This window comes from Schistocerca serialis, chromosome 2, assembly GCF_023864345.2.
Source record: "Schistocerca serialis cubense isolate TAMUIC-IGC-003099 chromosome 2, iqSchSeri2.2, whole genome shotgun sequence".
In the NCBI taxonomy this organism is placed as follows: domain Eukaryota; kingdom Metazoa; phylum Arthropoda; class Insecta; order Orthoptera; family Acrididae; genus Schistocerca; species Schistocerca serialis.
Genome location: NC_064639.1, coordinates 606,573,403 through 606,600,932, shown reverse-complemented (window position 1 = coordinate 606,600,932; position 27,530 = coordinate 606,573,403). Strand labels below are relative to the sequence as shown.

Below are 27,530 nucleotides of genomic sequence, written 5' to 3'. Positions count from 1 at the left end.
TCTAGGCGCTTCAGTCTGGAACCGCACGACCGCTGCGGTCGCAGGTTCGAATCCTGCCTCGGGCATGGATGTGTGTGGTGTCCTTAGGTTAGATAGGTTTAAGTAGTTCTAAGTTCTAGGGGACTGATGACCTCAGCAGTTAAGTCCCATGGTGCTCAGAGCCATTTGATCATCTTCAGATTGATCTGTGTCTCTGAAGATAACAAAAAGACAAATATAATACACTAATAGTCACATTAATATGACCTCTATGAGAAACCTAAATAACCACCTTTCAGTCGAGGCGTGCATGACGAGAGTCAGAGATGTTCTGGAAGGTACCGACAGGGATGCGGAGTCTGCCGACTCCATTGCCGTGGCCAGAAGCGTTAGACGTTTCTCGGTTGAAAATCCATGGTCCAAACAACCCGAGCGAAGTGATCCAACACAGTCTCGATTGAGTTTAAGTCCGGGGAGTTTGGTGGCCAGGGGAGTACGATGAACTCATCCTGGTGCTCTTCGAACCACACACGTACACTGCGAGCTGTGTGACACACTGTATTGCCCTGTTGGTAGATGCGATCGTGCCCAGGAATAACAAACTACCTGTAGTGGTGAAAATGGCCCTAAGGATAGATGCATAAAAGTGTTGATCCATTGTACCTTCACGAATAACTAGATCACCCAGGGAACGCCTTGCAAACGTTCCTCTGACCATGACTTCTCCATCCTCGACCCTTTCAGCCATTTTGCAGAGCCAATGGCTATATGTCAGATGGAGCACAAAACCTAATTAGCCTGAAAAGGTCACATGTTGCCACTCAGTGGACGTCCATTTACGGTAACGGCGTACAAATTGCCTCCTTACTCAGCGATGAACAGTAGTCAGCACAGGTTCAAAAATGGCTCTGAGCACTATGGGACTCAACTGCTGAGGTCATAAGTCCCCTAGAACTTAGAACTACTTAAACCTAACTAACCTAAGGACAACACACACATCCATGCCCGAGGCAGGATTCGAACCTGCGACCGTAGCGGTCGCGCGGTTCCAGACTGTAGCGCCAGAACCGCTCGGCCACCAGCGGCCGGCTCAGCACAGGTGCATCAACCAGTAGCGTGCTGCGGAGGCACATACGCAGTATAGTTCGCTGAACGGTCGTTGAGAAGGCACTGTTGGTAGTCTCTTGGTTCACCCGTATGCATTTCCTCGGCCGTCGTTCACTTCTGCCATCTATGGCCTGTGGTGCAACACAGTTGCCTCGGTATCGGCTTTGGATAGCGCCATTTTGTCACGTACGGTAACCATACTATAACCATAGATAGGAGCTTACGCGTTAAGGAAATGTTTTCGTTAGCCACAGGTTTATCGCTAAGCGTTTACACGTATCCAGTTGCTTTGAGCAAAACTTCACTGGAAACCTAAACTACTAACACACAGCCGGCCGCGGTGGTCTAGCGGTTCAGGCGCTTAGTCCGGAACCGCGCGACTGCTACGGTCGCAGGTTCGAATCCTGCCTCGGGCATGGATGTGTGTCATGTCCTTAGGTTAGTTAGGTTTAAGTAGTTCTAAGTTCTAGGGGACTGACGACCACGGATGTTAAGTCCCATAGTGCTCAGAGCCATTTTTTTTACTAACACACAAAAATACGTAAGTGTGCTTGGAGTACATCCGACTGATTTGAACTTTTGTGAAAATTACATGATCACTAGTTTCCAAGCAAATCTTCGTTCTCTACGTTTAACTGACTAATTATTCTGCTGTGAAACAGTCATGGAAAAGGCTTCACCATCGAAGAGATCTCCTCTAAGGTGACCTTTGTCATTCAAATACATATGAGGCCCACCGCAGCACACTGTAATAATAATAACAATCATTACTATTATTATAATTATTATTTATTTTCTATAAGTTCATAGTCTGATTATCTGTTAATTTGAATTGGTTACAAATTTTGCGTTCTTAACATATCGCTTCTTGGTTAAAAATATTAATGGTTCAAATGGCTCTGACCTCTATGGGACTTAATAGCTGAAGTCATCAGTCCCCTAGAACTTAGAACTACTTAAACCTAACTAACCTAAGGACATCACACACATCCATGCCCGAGGCAGGATTCCAACCTGCGACCGTAGCGGTCGCGCGGTTCCAGACTGTAGCGCCTAGAACCGCTCGGCCACTCCGGCCGGCCAAGATGATCATTTGGACTGAAATTGGTCATTGAATAACACAAATACTTGTGATGTAGACTTGTTGTTCTTAGATCAGTCAAATGTGCTTTAAATTTTCGTACTATGAATCAAACGTAATTTACTAGGCTTAAGTCATTATGTATCATGTAAGTCTGCAGGCTTTCGTTGCCGTTATCGCTGAAGTTAAAATCTTTTAGTTTATTAGGCCGCGCCATGTTTCTTCTAAAATGTTCGACGTTTCGACCCCTCTGCTGGGATCTTCCTCAGGATCTTCTGCATTAGCCTATGATTATGGCCCACCAATGGTAGCCATATGAATTTTAACCAATATTATCACTTCTCCAGCACAAACGCCAGAAAACTTCCCCTTTATAAGTGGACGCGACACTCTTCTCTGACAGTGTTCTAGCAGTAGTGGACACCAAAAGATCGTGAGGAAGATCCCAGCAGAGCGGTCAAAACGTCGAACATTTTAGAAGAAACATGACGCGGCCTAATAACCCAGAAGATTTTAACTTCAATTATATATCATGTAACTTATGGCACAAAAAATGTAGAAAACTACTAAAAACTAGAAGGAACAATGAGTTATCTACGATTGGCGCAGCACTTATGGCTGTTTAGTGTTAAGAGTCAGCTCTCAATCCGAAAACCGGTTTACTACGTTCTGTTGCTCTTCTAGAGAGGGCCCACAAACTACAGTTTGGTTTGTGTAGACCGTTGCTTTTTTTTTAAGAAAAAAAGGAAAAAGGACTCTTTATAACAAAGGAAACTAAATTCTGTAGATTTCTTATTTTCAGAATTACGATGAGGTAAAGAAACTGACAGGACCACAGCAGGGTGAGACTTTGATACTATGGTTTCAATTAATGTATTTGTACTAGTGAAGTCAGATGGCCGCACAGACCAGTGCAAACGAGGCTGCTATCACACGCTAGAGTGATGACGTTCGAAGTGATGGTGGCCGCTCCAAATCTCAGTGGCGAAAGACATTTTGAGCGACTGCTTTTTAGGTGAAAGGAGGTAGTCAATATTACCATAAGGTTGCTATCTGGATTAAGCCCAAATTACTCGAATTTCTGCAATGTCTGCTGAAGAGAATGAGTGGAACAGTTTTGGCAGCGATTCATTCGTAGAACAGTAATGACGAAGTAGATGGCTCTCTGACACTATTCGAAGGAAGTTTTTCTTCTTTCCTATTGCTAGCGCTGATCCCGTGTAGTATATTGTCTGCTTTGTCAGGATTTGGCAAACTTCAGTGGCAGACGCTGCAAAAGAGGCCTGCTGCATGACGGCGTGGTTTACTGTAAATGTTCGAGACCTTAGTTACGCCTGTAGAAGAATCGACCAATATATTGCTTTCTCCTACACACATCTCGTGAAAAGTTTTCGCTTTTCCCGCGAACAACTCGCGACAGGAACACAAAAAGGAGAAGTGGAAATGGGACATAAAGTAACCTGCGCCACGCCGTAAATTGCCTTGCGGAATATAGATGTAGGTGTAGACTGTTTAACTTTGCGTCCGGATGCGTCGTGTACGTCATCTTTCTATGAAACGTCTTAACTGTGTTGTCTTCTATATAGCGTTTTAACTGTTTGCATATAGTAGTTTTGAGACGGAAGTCGAGGACCAGCCCAGTATTTGCCTACACGAGCGTGTGAAACCGCCTAAAACCACACTATAACAGTCCAGTATACCAGCTCATGATCGCTACTGGTTTTACATTTAAATAATCGCCATCGATTAAGAAATACCGTTTCCTTTTCTTTAATCATGAGTCTGCTGGTTTGATGCGACCTAACCCGAATTCCTCTCTTGTGCCAACTTTCTCATCTCAGAGTAGCACTTGCAGCTTACGTCCTCCATATCATACATACCCACTATCTGTCGATTAGTCGGCTGTCTCCCCGTCGGAGTAAAGTGAATCGTGAGCCTTCCGACTCCGAAAGTCAGCTGCCACTCAATGTGTGGCAGTCAGCGTCGCAAGGTGGGCTTCAGGACGCTAGATCTTGTCGAACAGAGCTATGCGGTTTGCCAGTCAGTGTCATCAGTTTGGACTAGAGGATCACTTCAAGGCTGAATGTACAGCGCAGTGGAGAACGGCAACTCTGGACTGAAACTGCACAAACCAGGCGCCACAGAACCCCAGACAGGCCTGTTACACAGTTGCATAATCCGTACAGAACCCGTAGTCTCCTCCTCTGAAATTGGTCATCACTCCTTGTACTGAGTTAACAGTTCATTACATTGTATTGAAATTTCCCTAGTAGGTCTTGCCTAGGGACATAATATTGTCTTTTCTTTCGTCAGTAAACGCTTTCCTCTTTGTGCAGATGTAACGAATCGGTTATGTTGTGTTTTAATGGAAAGGTACTGGAAGCAATGAGAAACAAATGTATATTCACATGTTCTCGTTAATACACGATATGGAACTTGGAAACAAAGTAGCCGTCAAATTTGTTAAACGTTTATTGAAACCCATCATTTTTTCGAGACTAGCTCTGTTGCTCTCTGTTAGTAACAGTTAAGCTACAACTGAGTTGATTCACAATTATGGTCTCCCACTGTTATATTTTGCAACAGTTTTTTCTATAATTGTAGTACAGCCATTTTTCCATCTTTCTACCTTTTTCACTTACTATTGAAAAATGAAAAACGTTTAATAGAAATTTATCGAGCCATTTTCAAATCATCGATAGGTATTTCAAAACAGCTCAGAAGGAAAATTATTTCCGAATGTCAAAAGAGCGAAAATTAACTGACGTGTAATACAATCGTACTCGTCGTAAATCATGTTCATAGTCCTGAACACTTCTGAAAATATCTAATGTGTCCACAGTATATGATTTGCCTTGTATTATACCTTCACGCCCTCATTTACATGGAAAAAACTAACACCAATTTTCACTGCGTTTCACCTGTTTCAACTCTTGCGTCTTTCCAAGGTTAGACTGCTATTGGAAAATCAGACAATATAAATTTTTGAGGGCTTTTAAAGGCTAACGTTAAAAATCGTATTTTTGTTTGTTTACTTACAAGTATTGCGCCTCTTCCATTACACATAATATCACACATACGCAAATCATCACTCACACTGCTTGCTTACAAAACATACTGCAAAGATATTATGACCCTAACGTGTCGGCTAGTAGTCCAAACCTTAAACAATAAAAAACATAAATTTTCAGTCTCAGGAATATACAAAATAACACGTAAAACCTGTTCCATACACTACATAGGACAAACGGGCAGGAATTTTCAAATTCTATACACTGAACAAATGACCTGTACACAAACCAATTTACAAAATCAGCAACAGCAACACACTGGACGCACATTGTAAAACATGGAAGAATACCTTAAGATACACCACTACTAAAAATCTCATACAATGGATTTAGTGAAGGAGCTTGAAATTTTTGTGCACCACAAAAAGCAAGGAGGAAAAATTCTCTGTGACAAGCTAGACAACGAATCAGTTAATTTCTTCAAATATTTCCCCTGCATCTAATAACTGTGACAAATTTCATAAATATGTACTTTTCCTAATTCGAAAAATATGTAATCGATAATTTAGTAGTCAATAACGATAAAAATACATTTTATTATATACAGCCTTATATATACAAATAATATAATCCAAATCACTGTAATAACTCTGACAATGTACAAACTCTGTGTGATGCCATAGTGTCGTAATATGTTTCATAAATAAAGTGTAAGTGATGATTTGCATATGTGTGATGTTCTGTATAATAGAGAAGGCACAGTACCTGTAAGCAAACAAACTAACAATTTTTTTTTAATCTAGCATTTCAAAACCCTAAAAAATTCATTTTGTCCGATTTTCCGATTGCAGTCTAATCTCGAAAAGACGCAAGAGAGACAGAAAATTACAGATGCTAGCATCACCAGACATTCAATTAATCAAATGCGCAAATGCACTTGAAAATGAGAATAAATTCTCGAAACGCGGTGCGCTAAGCAGAAAACAACAAGTAACTGGTGCAGTTTTCATTATTTACAGTAAATCATGAAAGACACAGTTACAGGCTTTCTCAAAACATCCAAGATGATGAACGAAATTTACTTCCTTAAGCTATTGTGAGCTACAATCCTCCGTGTCTGCCAACAAGCAGCGAGGTACTGATTGAAGTAGTATCCCGCGTAGGCATCAGATGTAAGGCATTTTGTAAACATAAGTACGGTTTCCATTGACGGAAATCGTGTGAGCGAGAGGGGTTTCAGAAGTTCCACACAACAGTTCGTTCATTACTCGGAGCACTTGGCTGTCTTCACAGTCGCAACCTGCTCGTACTGTCACAACGCCGAACCACAAATACGGTGGGGCGCCTAATGAAGTTCGCTACTACAGCTTCACAGAAGACGTGCCAAACGCATGAATAGTGTACTCTGGCACAGAGCGGTAAAGAAAACAAGGCCGATGCTGGCATATTGTAGAAGAAGGAGGATTAGAGTTTAACGTCCCGTCGGCAAGGCGGTCATTAGAGATGGTGGCGTATTCTGCTATTTTTGCCTAATCCCCGTTTACCAGACACTTAAACTCAGTATACTTCACGACATAATTCTATTTAATTCATCACTCTTTCTGTCAATAACAGTTGGAATGCAATCATTCGAAAAGCATCTGATCTTTGCTTCTGACCGGAAGCCTTACGTTTCTCACAATCTAAATTTTCAAGTAATCAAAAAGTTGGTTATGGAAACCAAATTATATTCAGTGAGGTGATCTGTTTTGTGGACCTTAGCTTTCATGAGCTAGACATGCCAACAGCAACACTTATTTTTGTGAAAGTATTGTTTTGAAATAACAGTCTTTTTGAAGTAACTAAGCTCACTCGGAACAGAGGGTAGTAATACCCCAAGACTGACAACTATTTTCACATAAGAATACAATTCAATCAACTTTAATTTATTAAAACATCAATAAGAATATAAAGATAGCTACCAAAATACACTGTCTTTACAAAATAGGATACCTCACCAAACATTATCTTTCGATGTGTATATATAGCAACAACATTGTAAGGTTTCCTATTTTATGCAAATTTATGGTATATCTTTTTTCGCACGTGTTTGGTTGTTTAATCCTGATATCATGGCCCGCTTGACTCCATACCAAATGCATGACAAGCCACCATCTGAAAAGGAACGGTTTCAGCTGAAGAAGGCCAACGCCTGGCTGACAGTGTCATTGCGAGGTTGACACACGCTGGCTAATGAGAGCTTAACCAGTAGTTTAGTTTGAAATAATTTTATGATGACACTATTTATGTCAGCCATCTTGTATTTGGATTTAATGTGTGTATGTTGCATTCGTAGATCTTTATCTCAGCTGCAATGTCCGCCCCGATAGCTGAGTGCTCAGGATTGCCATCCTACGGGCCCGGGTTCGATTCCCGGCAGGGTCGGGGATTTTCTCCGCTCAGGGAATGGGTGTTGTGCTGTCTTCCTCATCATTGCATCCCCATCCAGCGCGCAGGTCGCCCAATGTAGCGTTGAACGTAATAAGACCTGCACCAAGGCGGCCGGACCTGCCCCGTAAGGGGCCTCTCTGACAATGACGCCAAACGCTCATTTCCATTTCCATCTCACCTGCAAGTTAAAAACTTGTCTGTGTGTGCCGTTTGGGTTTATGCTGCAGATTGTTCGTGAAAAGGTCGTGTTAACATGTAATGTAATTATCAATCTCTTTAATATAACTGTTGATCAGAGTTGTATAGTGGTTACAAAATATATAAAACACAAGTCTGGGCTGTTGTTTGCCCCTGAGTGCCCGCTGCGCAGCTATGTAATATTTTTGCGCCTTTTTCTCACGTCATTTTCGATGCGACCGTAGCATTCGCTCGGCACTGTTCTATTCTTTTTAGGCACTTGGATTCGTTTCGACGCGGTCTTAGCTCTGACTTGCGTTTTCTATAATTCCAGGCTTGTTTACGAGTCATATGAGACGAAGTCTTTATTATTTTGTAATTTTCACTTTAATACAGATTTTCAGTTATATTCAGGAGATTATATTTATCGTATCACTTTGGGTTCCCAGTAGTGTTCCGCAAAATCTTCAAAATGACATCCTAATGAATGTCCTAGATAAATGCGTTTTCACGCTAAACCTTATAATTTTACAAAAAGCTAATGTTCGCAACAATATCGCACAAGCGCCCATACTGTCACGATGATGTCCGAGGCAAAACAGATACTCCGCGATAAACAAGTACAGAAATGATCTATCCGTTGGGGGGCTTAACCACTGTTTGCGCATTATTTGTCTCGTAATTATTAGAGATTCAAACCTGACGGTATTATGTCACACAAGCAAGTTCGACCAACAAGCAAACAAAAGTTTCAGGGTGAAAAGATTCCTATATATTTAGTCATTCATTGCTAACGTAACAGTAAAAGTCTCTTAGACATCAAGAGAAGCCGTATACCAGCCCCTACGGACGAAAACGTCGACATTAAAAAGGTATGTGTATCCAAGTGAGTCACTTATTTGGATATCTACACGTGCGTGTTCACAAAGGACGGTTAACTTCCTAAAAATAAGAGTTAGATAGATATGAACACATACAAAGTGTAAGAAGATGGGTCGCTGCTGAACTCTCTCAGGCCACAGATAGTGTCTCTCCCTGTAGGCAGTTTTCCTCTTCAAGTCAGAGTGGGGTAGGGAGAGAGGGAGTGGGAGGCTGGCCGCTGCTTTACAATTAGTAGGTCAAACCGGTTGACCTGTTTACGCTTGGTCGGGCATAGTGATTATACAGCTGTCAATGAATGAGCTCCATCAGTGTTTGCATATGGATCTGGAGCGCATGAATTACAATACATCGCGTCACCTTCCAGTGACGTCCTTGCAGTAGTAAGGCCTACGAAGCAATCAGCAGTGTCTATCTGCCAAAACGTAGTCATCCGTAGTGTATAGATTCGAATACATTAGCTTACTATTCGTAATTTCCCAAGAGGATACTCTGTTTCCCTCACTAGAGTCTCCATTCCAAGATCACCATTGGAAGACACAGATGAAGGTAAGTTACAATGAAGTGGAGACCTCCTTATAATTTTGTAGGTCGAACTCTCTAGATGTTTCTTGACATGTTTTCAAAAACGCATACACAGATGTTTTCCAAAGAAGTCCGACAATGTAGCACCATCAGAAAGCAGTTTTTCAGAGGCTGTGGTTGGTCTTTGGTATCATTGTGGTCTTACAATCCTTAATCGTTTCGCTCTCATTCAGTTGTAGCTCCAGGATATATCAGCGCTAAAGTAATTTCAAACAATTTACTTAACAAAGAGGTAATGTGCAATAAATGTGAGTGAAGACATTGTACTGTAGTTTCGAATGCTCCTCAGTATTCGTTGTTTCGTTCCTAATGAACTTTAATGCACTGTCACTGGCATGTCCTACGTAAATCTCAGAAATACAGGGTTGCTATATTTAAGCTTTCGCTACTTGAGAGAGTACTCGTGAGAAACGAGTGATCGTAGCACAGTGAAACTTCGTACATTTGTGAAGACATGCAGAAGAGAAATACCGACTCAGTCTATGAAAGAGAAACATTAATTTCCACGTGATAGGGTTCAAATCTGGTGATCTTGGTGGTTACGCACTTTTGACCTATCGTCCAGTTATTCCGTTTGCTTCTGGAGAGGCCTAAGAACGCTGGAAGCACTGAACGAGATTGAAGCGTTGCACGAGCTGTGTCACGACAGCTGAATATTCCATGGTCAACCGTTCGAAAACAACTGTTAACAGTTGTGAAATGGTATTTGTACAAACTTTACGGTACTCACCAACTTTTGCCACATGACTCTGAAATTCGAGTAGACATTGCTCTTACGTTTCTTGCGAGGGTTGGAGTTGACGATACGTGGCCTTGCAACATTTTGTAGAGTTATGAAGCACACTTTACGGTTACTGGGACAGTGGACACTCACAACTATCGCATTTGAGGATCCTCAACACTAATGAACATTAATGAAGTTCCCCTGCATAGTGAACGCGTCAGTCCGTGGCGTGGCTTCAGCACACAGTTAATGATTGCTCCATTTTTCGTTGTGGAACTCGGACCCCGAGGACAAACAGCGTGAACGTCACACGTTACCGTCACCCGCTTCACAAACATGTGCTCCCTGCCACACGGGAGACAAGTAATTTGTGCAGTTTGCTTAAAAACTCAACACTTAACGTCAAGTAGCACAATTTCTCACAATTAATTGAGACATAAATCTGAAGTTCATTTCGTAAAGAGTCACTGCAGAAACAAGCACAAATGCATAACAGCTACATCTACATCTACATGGATACTCTGCAAATCACATTTAAGTACCTGACAGAGGATTCATCGAACCACCTGCACTATAATTCTCTATTATCTCGTACAGTGCGCAGAAAAAACGAACACCTGTATCTTTTCGTGTGAGCTCTGATTTCCCTTATTTTATTATGATGATCGTTTCTCCCTATGTAAGTCTGCGTCAACTAAATACTTCCGCATTCGGAGGAGAAAGATGGTGACTGAAATTTCGTGAGAAGATCCCGCCGCAACGAAAAACGTCTTTCTATTAATGATGTCCAGCCCAAATCCTGTATCGTTTCAGAACCACTCTCTCCCCTATTTTACAATAATGCAAAACGTGCTGCCCTTCTTTGAACTTTCTCTTCTCCATGTACTCCGTCAGTCCTATCTGGTAAGGATCCCACACCACGCAGCAGTATTCTAAAAGAGGATGGACGAGTTTAGTAGGTCTGTTACATTTTCTAAGTGTCCTGCCAACAAAACGCAATCTTTGGTTAACCTTCCCCACAACATTTTCTATGTGTTCCTTCCAATTTAAGTTGTTCGTAATTGTAATTCTTAGGTATTTACTTGAATTTACGGCCTTTAGATTTGACTGATTTATAGTGCAATAATAGTTTAACGGATTCCTTTTAGCAGTTGTGTGGACGACCTCACACTTTTCGTTGTTTAGTGTCAATTGTCAATTTTTGCACCATTCAGATATCTTTTCTAAATCGTTCTGCAATTTTTTTGGTCTTATGATGACTTTATTAGACGATAAACGACACTATCATCTGCAAACAACCTAAGACGGCTACTCAGATCATCTCCTAAATAGTTTATATAGATAAGGAACAGCTTGGGGAACTCCAGAAATCACTTCTGTTTTACTCGATGACCTTCCGTTAATTACTACGAACTGTGACATGTATGACAGGAAATCACGAATCCAGTCACATAACTGCGACGATATTCCATAAGCAAGCAATTTTATTACAAGCCGCTTGTGTGGTACAGTATCAAAAGCCTTCTGGAAATCTAGAAATGTGGAATCGATTTGAAATCCCCTGTCAGTAGCACTCACCACTTCGTGTTAGTAAACAGCTAGTTGTGTTTCACAATGTGGCAATAGACCATTCTCTTCGAGGTAATGCATAATGCTAGAATACAATATATGCTCTAAAATCCTGCTGCATATCGACGTTAATAATATGGGCCAGTAATTTAGTGAATTACTCCTAGTACCTATCTTCAATATTGGCGTGACCTGTGCAGCTTTCCAATCTTTGGCTACGAATCTCTCGTCGAGGGACGGTTGTATATGATTCTTAAGTCCGGAGCTATTGTATTAGCATACTCTGAAAAGACCCTAACTGGTATACACTCTGGACCAGAAGACTTGCGTTTGTTAAGCGATTTACGTTGCTTCACTACTCCAAGCATATCTACTTCTACGTTACTCGTGTTTGCAGCTGTCTTTGATTCGAATTCTGGAATATTTGCTTCGTCTTGTTTGGCGAAGGAATTTAGGAACGCTGTGTTTAGTAACTCTGCTTTGGCAAGACTGTTGTTGATAGTATCTCCAATGCTATCGCGCAGAGAAGGCATTGAATGTACCTTGCCGCTAGCATACTTCACATACGAACAGAATATCTTTGGATTTGCCGGCCAAAGTGGCCGAGCGGTTCTAGGCGCTACAGTCTGGAACCGCGCGACCACTACGGTCGCAGGTTGGAATCCTGCCTCGGTCATGGATGTGTGTGGTGTCCTTAGGTTAGTTAGGTTTAAGTAGTTCTAAGTTCTAGGGGACTTATGACGTCAGCAGTTGAGTCCCATAGTGCTCAGAGCCATTTGAACGATATATTTGGACTTTCTGCCAGGTTGTGAGACAAAGTTTCGTTGTGAAAACTATTATAACCATTTCACATTGTAGTCTGCACTAAATTTCAAGATTCTGTAAAAGATCGCCAATCTTGGAGATTTTGCGTCCGTTTAAATTTGGCATGTTTTTCGTTGTTTCTGCAACAGTGTTCTAACCAGTTTTGTGTAGCAAGGAGGATCAGCTCCGTCGTTTGTTAATTTATTTGGTATAAATCTCTGAATTGCTGCCGATATTATTTCTTTTAATTTAAGCAACATCTAGTCTACACGTATATTATTAATTTGGGAGTAGTGGAGATTATCTCTGAGAAAGGCGACTAGTGAATTTTTATCTCTTTTTTGAATAGGTATAATTTTCGTTTATTTTGGGAGGATTTATGGGCTACCATATTCAGCCTCGCTACGACAATCCTGTGTTCACTAATCCCCGTATCCGTTTTATTGCTTTTATTTGCTCATGATTATTTGTTGCTAAGAGGTCAAGTGTGTTTTCATAGCCTTTTACTATACGCCTGGGCTCGTGAACTAATTGTTTGAAATAATTTTCAGAGAATACAATTAGCACAATGCCAGGGGATGTTTTATGCGTACCTCCGGATTTAAATACATATCTTCGCCAACATATCGAGTAACATATCAAGAGTAAGGTCCCAAGTTCGAGTCTCGGTCCGGCACAAGGTTTTAATCTGCCAGGAAGTTTCATATCAGTGCGCACCCCACTGCAGAGTGAAAATCTCATTCTGGAAACATCCCCCAGGCTGTGGATAAGCCATGTCTCCGCAATGTCCTTTCTTCCAGGAGTGCTAGTTCTGCAAGGTTCGCAGAAGAGCTTCTGTGATGTTTGGAAGGTAGGAGACGAGGTACTTGCAGATTTGAAGCTGTGGGGACGGGTGAGTCGTGCTTGGGTAGCTCAGTTGGTAGAGCACTTGCCCGCGAAAGGCAAAGATCCAGAATTCGAGTCTCGGTTCGACACAAAGTTTTAATCTGCCAGGAAGTTTCATATCAGCGCACACTCCGCTGCAGAGTGAAAATCTCATTCTATATCAAGGGTAAAATAAAGTCACCACCAAATATAATTATATGAGTCGGGTGCATATTTGAAATGAAACTCAAGTTTTCTTCGAACCTGTCAGCAACTGCCTCACCCGAATTGGGAGGTCGGTAAAACGATCCAATTATTGTTTTATTCCGGCTGCCAAGAATGACTTCTACTGATAATAACTCACAGGAACTATCTACTTCAATTTCGTGACAAGATACACTACTTCTAACAGCAAGAAATACGCAACCGACAACCGAGTTTAGCGCATCCTTTCGGAACGTTGTTAGCTTTCGCAAAAAATTCGACTGAACTTATCTCCGGCTTCAGCCAGATTTCAGTGCCTATAAGGATTTGAGCATCAATGCTTTCTATTAGAGCTTGGAGCTGCGGTACTTTCCCAACCCAGCTATGACAATTTACAACTGTTATATCGATGGCGCCTCTATCTACGTTCTTCCTTTGCCCCGCACCCTTTGTGACTGAAGCCCTTTTTGTGCTTTCCCGAGACCCTCTAACCCAAAAAAACCACCCTGTCCACGCCACACAGTCCCTGCCACCCGTGTAGCAGCCTCCTGCAAGAGGGGACTCTTGTCCTATTCAGCTGAACCCGAAACCCAACCGCGCTATGGCGCAAGTCGAGGAATCTGCAGAACCGTCTAAGCCTCTGTTTCAGACCCTTCACTCAGCTCTGTACCAATCGGTACTGTCGACTATGCTGCAAGTGGTGAGCTCTGCTTTCATCTCGTATGCGAGACTCGCTACCTTTACCACTTCTGTTAGCCGCTCGAAACCAGAGAGAATCCCTTCCGATCCAAAGCGACACACATCACTGGCACCGACGTGAGCCACCGCCTGCAACTGGCTGCATCCTGTGCTCTCCATGGCATCTGGAAGGAACCGTTCCACGTGTGGAATGACTTCACTCATTATGCACATGGAGTGCGCATTGACTTTCTACCCCTTCTATGTAGCCATGTCCCTAAGGGGCCCCATAACGCACCTAACATTGGAGCTCCCAACTACCAATAATCCCACCCTCTGTACTTGCCCAGATCTTGTAGGCTGAGAGGTTTCCTGTGCAACAGGACAGGCGACTGTATCTTGCTGACAGTGTCAGTCACAGACAGTACTTGGAATCTGTTTGTCAGACCAACTGGGTAGGACTTACGTGCGGCCCCCTGGGAAGTCTTTCGCCGCTTGCTACGGCCCCGGTGAGGACCGATTGGAGAAACTCGGACATGAAGGATGCCCGATGGATCCCATCGGCTGGCCCACAACAGTGATGCCCATCCACTGCAGCTTCAAGCTGCGTAACCAAAGCCATCACAGCCTGTGGCTGAGGGCGAAGTGTCATAACTCGGCTCACATCCACACACAACAGTCACAGTCCCTATCCACACTAGAGACCGTGGAAAACTGCACCACTAACACAAACAGACTATTGATACGTACTGCGGAAGTCTGCTGGAGACTCTGACGAGTATGCAAGAACTGTGTATAATAAATTAGATTAAAACGCAGAGATTCACAAACCGAACTACCAAAGCACTCAGGTGAGATTAAGTATTTCGCCCCTGATTTGGAACTTGTAATACGTCACAAAATCGGTTTACTTTCCGACGCAAACGAAAACGCGAGAACTGTGTCTGTTAGATATTAAACTCAAGAAACCAAACTATTAAAGTACACAGATGAAATTATACAATTCGCTCCAGGTTACGAACTCGTAAAAATTACAAAATCGGTTACTTCCATGTTGCTGCTTCTGTCTCGGCCGGCTTCTGCTGCCTGACTAATATTAACAGCGGTAATTATTTATTTACTTAATATATTGTCAAAATAGGCTATTCGTCATTGAGTGAGAACCTTTTCACAATGCCATTGGGTAAAAAGAAATTATGATATCTTAAACGGTTCAGGAGATATCTGAGGGGAACGACTGTTATAATTTTTGTTTTCGTAGTTTTATTATGTGCATTCTGATGATGTACTGTAGTATGAATTATATTTAGTTCTGAAGCAGCGCTAGTTTGCTTAATCATGTGAGGGTGTTAAATAGCGCCCCTGGTGCCTATAACAATAGCGGCAAGAGTAGCTTCCACATTTGGAATTCACAAAATTATTTTTAAAGACTAATCTCAGTAAAGGCAGACTAGCTGTCAGGAGACCTCAGAATTTTAAGATCAAGTAAAATATCAGACGAAATCAACGATATACAGCTCGTGATTTCATTTCGTAGCTCATTTAGTGATGCTGTTATTGCAATATATAATGCAAATAAATGAAGGACTTACTGATGGTTTATATTTCTGACTACCTTAAGTAATGGAAACCGCTGTGGGTTCATTTCGATGAAATTATGTGAACTCCCCTGTGGACATGAGCAGTGTCATCTGACCCGAAGATGAGTTATTAACAAAGTAGAGTGTTTATTGATGTAATATTTTTAGGGATCCGTTAAGTTCATTGTCATATCCTAGAGCTGAAATGATTGTACTTTCATTCATTTATATGTAAATGTCATGTATTTTTATTGCTGTCATTTACTGTTAAATTTAGCATGCAAATACTTTTGATACATCTTACGTTCAGAATGTCAGTAGAAAAAAAAGGGGAGCAACAAAACACTGTTCCTGACAGCTGCTTCTCCGTGACACATTAAAATTCATGGAATGTAAATTCAATTTTTCCCGTTTTCAGGCAACATTTTACAGTTACATGAAAAGAATTTGTACGGTACGAGCAACGTCGTTTGGTGAATAACGATTTGCATCTTATGAGGCACTCGAGCGTTACCGAATCTTAAAGAAGTTAGTACACTTCCAAGTCTCTGTATTCATATTATTTGGAGAATAAGCACTCTTAAATCTGCTCACAGTGAATCCATTTTTTTTCGGCCCTATTCAGCGAGAAGATTAGAACATTATAGGTATGAGAGAGGGAATATCCGACAGACTAAATGCATTAACCATCCAAGCATTGATTAAGGAAACGGGTAATTATTATTTATTTCTATTCCCAACATTATTCTGAAATTTTATTCTTAATTCCCAAAGCTCTGTAGTAGAGCATTCTATGGTAACGTGTATGTCACAGACCGCACCCTCTTGCCGGAAATAAGGCTTGGGATAATGTACTTCTAACTCCAAAAGCACTGGAACAATATGAGATGACTAACGCCTAGTAAATCGAACATCTTCAGGTGTAATATTTGGAGTATTCGGTGGTGATAAGCTTTCAGGATGTTTTGGAACTGCATTATATGGAGTGAGGCGGAAGACAAGTTACCGAAGAGATATCCAGAACGAATGAATACATCGAGGTGCGGTTTTCGTCAAGTTATAGTGGATATTATTTAAAATTCCTTGACAATTACAAGTAACTCTGATCGTTTATCGTCGCAGAGTTATGAGGCAAATTTTTAAATTATAATATACTCTTTTCTGTGGCACCTGCAAGAATTTTCTAAGCGTATATCAATGACATGACATGTATGAGAACTGACCATTTGGTATCAAGGTAACATGGCGGCAGACCTCTGACCCACAGTGAGAAGAGGACGTTTAACAAACGTCTTCCATCTTATACCAAATGTAACCAAACCCGTAACTCAGGTGTGGTTCTTGTGTTGCCTGTGCGCTTGTATCCCATCAGTCCGCGTTCTGCAGTTGTAGCAATATGATAACTTGCTCATATAGCCACTGAGACACTCACAGTGTATACGACAGTCGAAGAAGTGAACATCGTTACGGCGAATGTCGTCTGAGCATTAGAGCAGCTGTGCCGGTATGTGATGACGAGTATCCAGATTGTGCCAAGCACCCAGAGTCAGAATCTGCAAAAGTTATAAAAAAGTTCTAGAAACTGGAAGTGTAGAGTATAAAATACGCCGAGAGAAAAGAAGAGCAACTGATGAACGAAACGAAACTGAAATTTTAGCAGCAGTAACACACAGTGCATATGTCACTAAGAGGCTTCTTGGAAGTACGAAAGAGATCACCCAAACGACTGTTCTCCACGAACACTACATTTCATTGCATTTTATCCTCTTCACGTTACGCTGCATGAGCAGCTTCATGGCAATGACTTCAAAAATTGCTTACAGTTTACGAAAAGTGGAAAGTGATTCGCCATATCTCTGCGAAGTATTAAAATGGTTCAAATGGCTCTGAGCACTATGGGACTCAACTGCCGAGGTCATTAGTCCCCTAGAACTTAGAACTAGTTAAACCTAACTAACTTAAAGACATCACAAACATCCATGCCCGAGGCAGGATTCGAACCTGCGACCGTAGCGGTCTTGCGGTTCCAGACTGCAGCGCCTTTAACCGCACGGCCACTTCGGCCGGCTGCGAAGTATTATTTGAGATAGAACCATCGTTTACAAACCAAGGGCAAGTCAATCTTTGCGATATGCACTAACTGTCATTTGAAAATCCAGGCTGACTCAGAGAAGTGGGTGAAAACAACGCTCTTCGTCTATCAACGTTCGGTGCGTGTTTTTCAAGACCTGAATCACTGGCCTCATTTTTATTGATGGGTACCTAAATTTACTCACGTATCCCGAGTTCCTAAGACAAACTGCTATTGGCAGTTACAGGAAGACATTCCACTGGACGTATGGTAGTTAGTGTGGAACCAACATGATTCGGAATAACTACTGCAACTTTCATTCTCCTCAATCGGTTTACTTTATTCATGTCTTGGTTTCCCTCTACAAAATTTATCCCTCTCCCATCTCACTTCCCCGTAAGACTAAATTGGTTATCCCTTGACGTCTCAAAACGTGTCCTGTCAACCGATCCCTTCTTTTAATCAGGTTGGCTCAAATGGGTCTGTCTGAGCACTATGGGACTTAATTGCTGAGGTCATCACTGCCCTAGAACTTAGAACTAGTTAAACCTAACTAACCTAAGGACATCACACACATCCATGCCCGAGGCAGGATTCCAACCTGTGACCGTAACGGTCGCGCGGTTCCAAACTGTAGCGCCTAGAACCGCTCGGCCACTTCGGCCAGCTTAATCAGGTTGTACCACAGATTTATTTTCTTCTCAGTTCTATTCAGTATCAACCCATTAGTTACGTGATATACTCATCTAATATTCAATATTCTTCTGTAGCATCACATTCCCAAACATTCTATTCTGTTCTTGTTTAAAATTGTTCCTTGTCCATAATTCACTTCCATATATGGCTACATTGCATAGAAATACTTTTAGAAAAGAATTTCCAACAGTGAAATCTATATTTGATGTTAACACATTCTCTTATTCAGAAGTACTTTACCAGTGTTAAATTTATATCTTTTCTACTTCGGCAATCATCAGTTATTTTCCTGTCCATATAACAAATTTCATTTACTGGTTTAAGTCTTTTTTCGTAATCTAGTTCCCTCAGCTTTACCTGATTTAATTAGACTGCACTCCATTATCCTCCACGCCATTCAACTGCTCTTCCAAGTCATTTCATGTCTCAGACAGAGATACAACATTGGCAAATCTCAAAGTATTTATTTCTTCTCCCTGGACTATAATTTCTACTCTAAATTATTCTTTCCTTTCCTTTAGTGTTTGCTCACTGTACAGAGTGAAAAACATAGAGAATACACTACCATCCTTTCTCACTGCCTTCGCGACCATTGCATCCTTCTCACGTTCCTCGACTCTTATGACGGCCATCTTGTTTCTGTACGAGTTTTAAGCAGCCTTTCGCTCCCTGTATTTCACCCCTGCTACCTTCAGAATTTCAAAGAGAGTATTCCAATCAATACTGTCACAAGCTTTCTATAAGTCTACAAATGCTATAAACATAGATTTGCCTTTCCTTATAATATCTTCTAGTACAAGTCATAGAGTCTGTATTGTCTAGCGTGTTCTCACATCGCTCCGAAATCCACACTGATATTTCTCGAGGTTTGGTTATAGTGTTGTTCTTTTTTAGTAACAGTATGGTTTCAGGTGCTTGTTTCCATTTTATGCACAGTATTTTGACGACCGACGCAGACGTCTTCTTCAGGTGCTACGAGTTTTTTCGTTATGTTTACTCGCTAGCTGGACTCTAACTCGCAGCACCTGAGGAAGACGGCTACGTGGGCCGTCGAAATACTGTGCGTAGAATGGAAACGTTAACTCGACAGAATACCCGAAAGCATACTACTAATGAATCGTGCCGAGAAAGTCTGAGCTATCACATAGCTTTAATAGTTTCAAGTTGATGTCATTTTACGAAACCGGCACTGTCAGTTCTCTTTCCTATAGCTCCTTTGATCCACTCACAGTCTTAATATACGTCTCATCTTTTCCAGTGACGTGGATGGACATGTAGTTTATGTCCATCATAAAAATTTCGGACAAGCTGCATTTTAACACTGTAAAATATGAGAAAAACAGCCCGGGATGATTGCAGACCTTTTCTTTCACGATATCCGAGCTAGGTGTGACTCGCTCATGAGAACGGGCCAAAGAAACGTTAAAATTCCTACCCTTTGCACTTAGCGAAATACATAGGGAGAGCTGTCGGTGGGAACGGCGACCTCAAGCAGGCAGCCGCTGTCCTGTGCCCACCCCAGCACTCAGTCCACGCCTGCGCGTCTGGCGTGTACAGAAGTATAGTAGCGTTGCAGTCTGCTTTAACGCAGGAAGCAGCAAACTTAGCACCGTCTGACCCATTGCTTCAAGGCCACGTACAGCCTTCTTCTAGTATATGAATAGTTTAGCGAGGAGCCAGAATAATGGTAAACTTTATCACGTTAGGTCAGGAACTTGAGGTGTCGGAAAATAAATGAAAAAAGTCGGTAAGAAACTCACATACTTCCCACTTGTAAAGAAATTTCACGATTATATTATTATTATACGAAAGGGACTAGACGATCTTTTCTTGGGCTGAGATTCAAGAATTTCGACAGCTTTTTAGAGAAAGCAGTTGAAAATAAACATCCAGTTCAAATTACTCTGTCCAGTAGCATTAATGTGACCATCGTCTATGTTCGACGTCTACATGTAATGAACATAGCAGTAAGCAGCGCAGGGTATAAAAACTGAGTCGGGGGGGAGGGGGGGAGGGGGGAGAGAGGTGGGGCGGATACGTGGAAACAGTGCAATCATTGTCGTAATGTGGAAACGGAGCGATTTATCTGACGTCCAAAAGTCATCAGCAATGACTTTTGGCAATGGATGGAACATTTCCGAAACGGCTAAGTTTCTAAACTGTTCACGTGAAGCCGTCGTTAAGGTATTAAAGCATACCCTGAATGGCAAAACGGCGATTTCTAAAAACGGCGTCATTGCAACTTTGAGGCACAACGTGTTTTAGATTATAGGGACGCACGACAGGTGCGGAGATGTGTGCGGGCGGATATACGTGCAGCTGTTGAATAACTGAACCCCCAGATGAACCAAGGAGCAACCTACAATTCTCCTCAACGACCGTTCAGTAAACGTCGTTGTGTACGTGCCTACACAACAGGCACCTGATTCTTGCACCCATGCTGATCATTGTTCATCGATGACGAGGGCTGCAACTCGGACGCCAGTACCACCGCTACACGTTCACTGAGTGGAGACAAGGGGCCATTTCAGATGAATCACGTTTGATGCTCCATCGGACAGATGGCCATTGGCTTGCAGGGCGTGAAACGTCTGAAAGCAAATAGTCTGCAGCAGTCGTCGGAAGGGTCCTGGCCCGAAGATGGTGGTATTCCCTCATCATTCTGTAAGGCACAATGGGCCAAAAAAAGTATGCACCCATCCTTGGATACCATGTCCACCCCAAAAATCTGTTTTTCCTCGGCACAATGCCACCTACTAGCGGGACGGAGCAATGTCTCACACGGCTCGCAGTCTACGTGCATGGTTCGAAGAGCACCAGGATGGATTTATCGTACTCTTCTGACCAACAGGCTCCCCGGATTTAAGCTCACTCGAGAATCTGTGGTACCACCTCGATCACGCTGTACGTGCCATGTAAAGTCAATCAAAAAATCTGGCATAGCTTATCAAGGTACCAGAGTCGCCACTGCTGCTCATCCTTGTCGGTACCTTCCTGAACCCCATTAAGCATCTTGTAGCACTTCTCGCGGCGTTCCGCGGTGCTAAATCTGGTTATTCAGGCTTTTCGCAGGTGGTCACATTGACATGACTGGACAGTGTATCGTTATTTACGAATGGAAATTTGAAAATGTGTTCTATAAGTAAAGGAAAGAGCTTGCCTCATAGATACCTCCAAGTTAAAAGTTTACATACACTAGTTTGCTGTACATGCCTCTAAAAACTTGCACACTTTAACAAAGCAGCTCTGACTGCATCCAATTAAAGAATGAATACACTCAACTCTATCTACTGGAATAAATCACTGACAAACTCTCGCTGAAAGGGAGATAGGTTCTCATAGCACGACCTAGAGTTCCTAAGATATCTGTACTAATGGTAGCTATACGGTGTAAAGAGAGATCCTTACAATTTCTAGAAAGGATACAACAATTTCCTGCCCAAGAACGTGTTGCGAATTTGGAATTCTGAAAGCCAAAAGTTAAATTCAAACAGAAGGAAATACAAACTGATTGTACATATCAGTTGGCTATCAAAGTGAAACAAAAGAAGTACAAGTTAGAAACTAAAGACAACTGGTGAGAGATGTAAGACCGATGCAGTAATGTTGCATCTAGTAAGTTACTGCGTATTATGATTTGACTAAATGTGCTTAGGCTTTCTGAACGATCTTGTTACGCGACATGTTTTCTGTTCTGTAAAATCGTAACATAATGGGAGTACAGTAAGTCAAGAGAGATGTGGATGTTGAGGAATAAGCGTGAAAATTTTCCAGTGGAGAGAGAGGTCCTCTACTACACCAAACGTAAACTACGCAGATCACAGTTTCGGCACGTTGCTGCTAGTACCGTTGCTGTATTTACGGCCGCCCCCGTTTGGCTTAAAAGGATAAAAAAATATAAAAAAATCTATTAAAATGGAACAATACCATTGTGGACGATACTCTAACATTAAACATACTTAGCGCAGATGTCGAATCTACTGCCGTTTGTCACAGTCAAATTATCATTCACAGTGAGAATATTAAGTATATGCTTACTTTAACTTCAGAACTCAGTGAAGTCTTGTTTCATCATTAGGGTTAACGTAGTAGCTTACAAAACATTATATTTTTTATATAATAACTTGTTTATTTTTTGTTATTAGTTGAACACGGCACATTTCGGTAGCATATTTCCATCTTCAGTAGCCAGTATGTTATTACATTATTTTCTGCAGTAAACTGTGCATTCAAATTCGATATTTCTGTTGTATTCACCAGTCAGGTTAGTTAACGAATAATCGCATCTGATCACAATAAATTGGTATAAACTACTTTGGGTCGCGGGAAAATCAAATTAATTTCTGCCACCCTGATATATTCAGGGAAGAAAAATTTCTCTTTATTATTTTTTTCGTGTTCAGGATGCTAGAAATGGATTGTATCCTCTTTGAGTGCGAAAGTTGGAGCTTTGCCTCGTAGTTTATAATTAATCTATTTCACAGGACGACAAAACATTTATAAATGACACAAAATAATTTGCTATTAACACACTGACCCGAAGATAATGAAAGCGAGCAATCGAAACTCGTGAAAAAAGTGAAAGAAATGAGACTAAAGAAGAAAACGCATGAAATTTTGTGAAACTGATGTGTCTCAGATTTCCACAAATAACATTGTTAAAAACTTTCTATAGCAAAATTCTCATGAATATTTATTTTAGACAACTGGCTTCGACTGGCTTTGCTGTCATTTGCTGGTCTTAAAAAATGTTTGTTACGAAACGTATTCATCATGAGTTGGAACATCATGTTTGTTACGAAACGTATTCATCATGAGTTGGAACATCATGGCACGTTGTCATATTAGTGCACAAATTGTAGCATATTATGGAAAGCTTTGTAAGAAATAAAACGTTTTCTGTCAAAAAGCACTTGTGCGTATTGACATTTGTATACACGTAGCGTTCACATATGATTATTAAGTCTTAAAAAAATTCAATATACAGTAAAATGTACAATAGCACATCTATTTACGTTAGCGTGACATGTTCCATTCGTTGATGAACCACCTTAGACGACGTATAAAGTACAATTGGATGGCAGTGTAACAAGGGTTATGTCCCGCTATCGTAAACAGATGTGCTATTATACATTTTACTGCGCTATGTATACAGACACTGCCATGTGCACAAGGTGGTTTTTGATTGTAAACGTCTTATTTCTGACAAACCTTTGCATAATAGGCTACAATTTACCCACTAATATGACAACTTGTCATGATGTTACAACTCAAAATGAACAGGTTTTGTGACAAAAATGTTTGAAGACCTGTCCAAACTGGTTGTCGAAAATAAATAAGTGTTTATGGGATCTCGGCTACAGAAAGTGTTTTACCAAGTGCAACAGATCGCTCGTTCTAATTTTTGGACAGGAAAAATTTCAATAACATTGTAATGTGGACATACTTCTGTACGTCATTTATTGTAACCATTACGTATTAAATACTACCACGGCCTTGATTTGTAATGACGATTTTAAGTGAAATTGTTTGCAGATAAATTAGTCAGATTTGGCTTCACAAAGGAGCTTAGCAACAATCGTTCTTCCTGCGTCCGTAGACAATTGTCACCTGGAACAAGATACGGGGTTAGTGCCAGCAGTATACGAATTACCTTGCCCCAGTCACCATAAAGTGGCTTGTGGAGTGTAGCCGTACATGTATAAGCATTAATGCGCCCGTTGCAGCATACTACCGAGGTACCATTCATCGAATTGGTCTGTAACGACTGTTTCTTTGGGCGGTCTTATGGATGCACTGACAAAGGAAAATCGCGACAGGCACAACACAGTGTCGTAGCTTAGATACCGCTCCAAAATTTGCTGTTTATATATCACCCGCAGTTAAACATCTGTCTATAAAAAAAACACCGATATTTATTTGTTCCAAACTTCTATTAGTCCACGTTCGCCTTCCGTCTCTGTCTGTCGATCTCTTTGCTCCCTCCCCTCTTTCACTCTCCACCTCCACCAGCCACTTTCTCTGCCCACCTCCTACATCCCCTATACTCTGTTCCTTCTCACGTTTTATGTCCTCCTCCTCCGTCTCGCTGTTTACCTCCTCCGCCCTCCTCTATCTGCCCATCTCCTCTTCTTTCTTTTTTGTGACCATCTCTTCCGCTCCTCTCTTCTTTCCATCTCCTCCTTTGATTGCCTATTCCTCTTCCCCTTTCTCTGTGAATCTCCTCCTTCTCTTCTCTCTGCCCATCTCCTTATCCCCCTATCTGTGTCAATCTCCTACTACCCCTCGCTCTGTCTACCTCCTCCTCCTCTCGCCTCTGTCCCCACGTTATCAACCCCACCCCAATGTGAGGCTGAGCTTTATAACCCCACTGAATTTATTTTTACATCGTATCTAACACGTGTATCAAATTCGGTTGATATCGTTCCAGGGGTCTAGGATGAACTGTTTAACCATGACTTTGCCCACATACGCACATGTAAAATGCATTTAATATGTATTTAACATATTCCACATGTATTTTTACACATATTTCACCTGTATCTCTAGCGAATTTCGCCCTGCAGTTTCATTCTCACTCGGCTCAGTGTTTATAACGTGGTGTCCCCTGAACTATGTGTCGCACAATGATATCATTTTGCAGGTACATCCAGTAATAAAAATGTCGTGTGTCTAGGGCCTCACGTCGGGTAGACCGTACGCCTGGTGCAGGTCTTTCGAGTTAACGCCACTTCGGCGACCTGCGCGTCGATGGGGATGAAATGATGATGACTAGGACAACACAACACCCAGTCCCTGAGCAGAGAAAACCTCCGACCCAGACGGGAATCGAACCCTGGCCTTTAGGATTGACATTCCGTCACGCTGACCACTCAGCTACCGGGGGCGGACGGTACATCCAGTGGTATCTATGGCTAATGTCTGCGAAATGTGTTGTGAATAGAATTAGTAGCATATCAGTAATAAATTAAAACGTCTTGCATGAAGCGGTAGTTTAACACACATCTTATTGTTTATGACATCGCATCTCCTGAACTATGTGCCATGGAAAGATATAATGTTGGTGGTACATTCGGTGGTATATGTAATACTGTCTAGAAAATGTGTAGTGAATACAGTTAGTATTAAAGAAGTTTTACTGCGTGAACAGTAAAAACGTACTAAACGATAAGCCGGCCGAAGTGGCCGTGCTGTTAAAGGCGCTGCAGCCTGGAACCGCAAGGCCGCTACGGTCGCAGGTTCGAATCCTGCCTCGGGCATGGATGTTTGTGATGTCCTTAGGTTAGTTAGGTTTAACTAGTTCTAAGTTATAGGGGACTAATGACCTCAGCAGTTGAGTCCCATAGTGCTCAGAGCCATTTGAACCATTTTTGAACCAAACGATAAAATTTTGTCGTTTCATAATTTTCTGGTGGTTGTCATCAAGAGCAATCTTTACAAAGTTCTGCAATTGTATGTAAAGATTGCTGCAAGTCACTAAGTGCTGCCATTCACAAATAATGCTTGAATAGAGCACGGATAAAATGGTTCAAATGGCTCTGAGCACTATGGGACTCAACTGCTGAGGTCATTAGTCCCCTAGAACTTAGAACTAGTTAAACCTAACTAACCTAATGACATCACAAACATCCATGCCCGAGGCAGGATTCGAACCTGCGACCGTAGCGGTCTTGCGGTTCCAGACTGCAGCGCCTTTAACCGCACGGCCACTTCGGCCGGCTAGAGCACGGATATTCACCCGTCATGGGCCACACTTCTTTCTCACCCCTACCCCTTTGATACGTAGGTGTACGTAAGGTAACCTGTATGTTAATTCGGGCTATAAGCAAATTTCATCCAAATACGTCTAGCCGTTTCAGCGTGAAGGAGTAACAAATGTGCTAACAAACAGAAGGAAACTTTCGCATTTGTTTATATGAAATGTCGAGACGGAGGACACAGTACCGCACGCCAGTGGACGGACTCGCCTGGTGACGAGTACTCACCGCCCGGCAGGAAGCGGACGCAGGCGGCCAGTGCGAGGAGCAGCGGCAGTGTCTGGCAGCGGGCCATGGCGGCACTGCTTCTGTCTCTCTTGCTGCCTGCCGCCGCGGCTGCCCGCTTATCTCCGGGTCGGCCACCGCGGGGCGGCCTCGCTCGCGCCCGCTCTGCCGCCGCGGCTCGTGAGGCGCTATAATGCCAACACGCGTGACGTCACACGCTACGTGACGCGTGGCACCTGCTCTACGCTCCGCTGACAGTGTTGACGTGCGGATTAAACTGTCAAGTCTCCAAATACTGGCGCAGATAAGAAGGTGTGCCTCTGGTGCGCATCTGTCATTGTCACGGGCTTCAAGGTGAAGGTAACAAGTCGATGCACACTGCACCGACGCAATTTAAATTAACCAGGCACTTGTCCATTGATCCTGACAGTCACTACAGATCTTGTATTATGTCCAAACAACACCTGCTCGCATCTGCAGAATATGTTGTCGATCTTTTAACGCTCCAACATCAACAGAAAGTAGTTCATCGGAATACCGTCCTGCGGCAACAGTCGACGTAACGCCCGAGATCCTCTTAACAACATTCTACGAAGTTATATAAAACAATGGAACATCTTTCGGCCTCTTCGTATGCATTCGTGCACATACGAACATGTCAACAGTCAGCTGTCAGGAAACTAGCTTTGACTGCAGTGACACAGGTTCACGTGACGGCCATGCGGACCAAATTAGGGTTTGGCAAGCACGAAGACAGGCAATAGAAATTTTCGACGTGTGTGAGCGTGTATTATATTGTTGGAATGTAAGCCCAGGATGGCTTGCCATGAAGTGAAACAAGACGGGCAGTAGAGTATCGGTGGCATACCACTGTTCTGTAAGGGTGCTGCAGATCACAACAAAAAGGGGCCTGCTACAAAATGAAATGAAATGACGCCCCAGACCGTCATTCCTGGATGTCGGGCCGTATTGGCTGACAACAGTCAGCTTGGTACCCAACCATAGTCCGGGGCGTCTCCAGACATCATCACAGCTCAGTTCGAAGCGGAACTCATCACTGAAGACAATTCTACTACAGTGAATGAGATTCCAAGCCGAATGTGCCTGAC

The 27,530-nt window shown here is 42.3% G+C and overlaps 1 protein-coding gene across 2 annotated transcripts in view; it reads right to left on the bottom strand.

Moving 5' to 3' along the window:
• The window catches only part of LOC126455640 (uncharacterized), a 65,873-nt gene extending 39,360 nt beyond the window's left edge, over positions 1 to 26,513 (bottom strand). For both annotated transcript variants that reach the window (XM_050091405.1, XM_050091406.1), the window contains exon 1: positions 26,425 to 26,513. In XM_050091405.1, the coding sequence (XP_049947362.1) occupies positions 26,425 to 26,491 (67 nt within the window). In that variant the 5' untranslated portion in view covers positions 26,492 to 26,513. The remainder of the gene's footprint in view (positions 1 to 26,424) is intronic.
• Between the last annotated feature and the right edge of the window lie 1,017 nt (positions 26,514 to 27,530).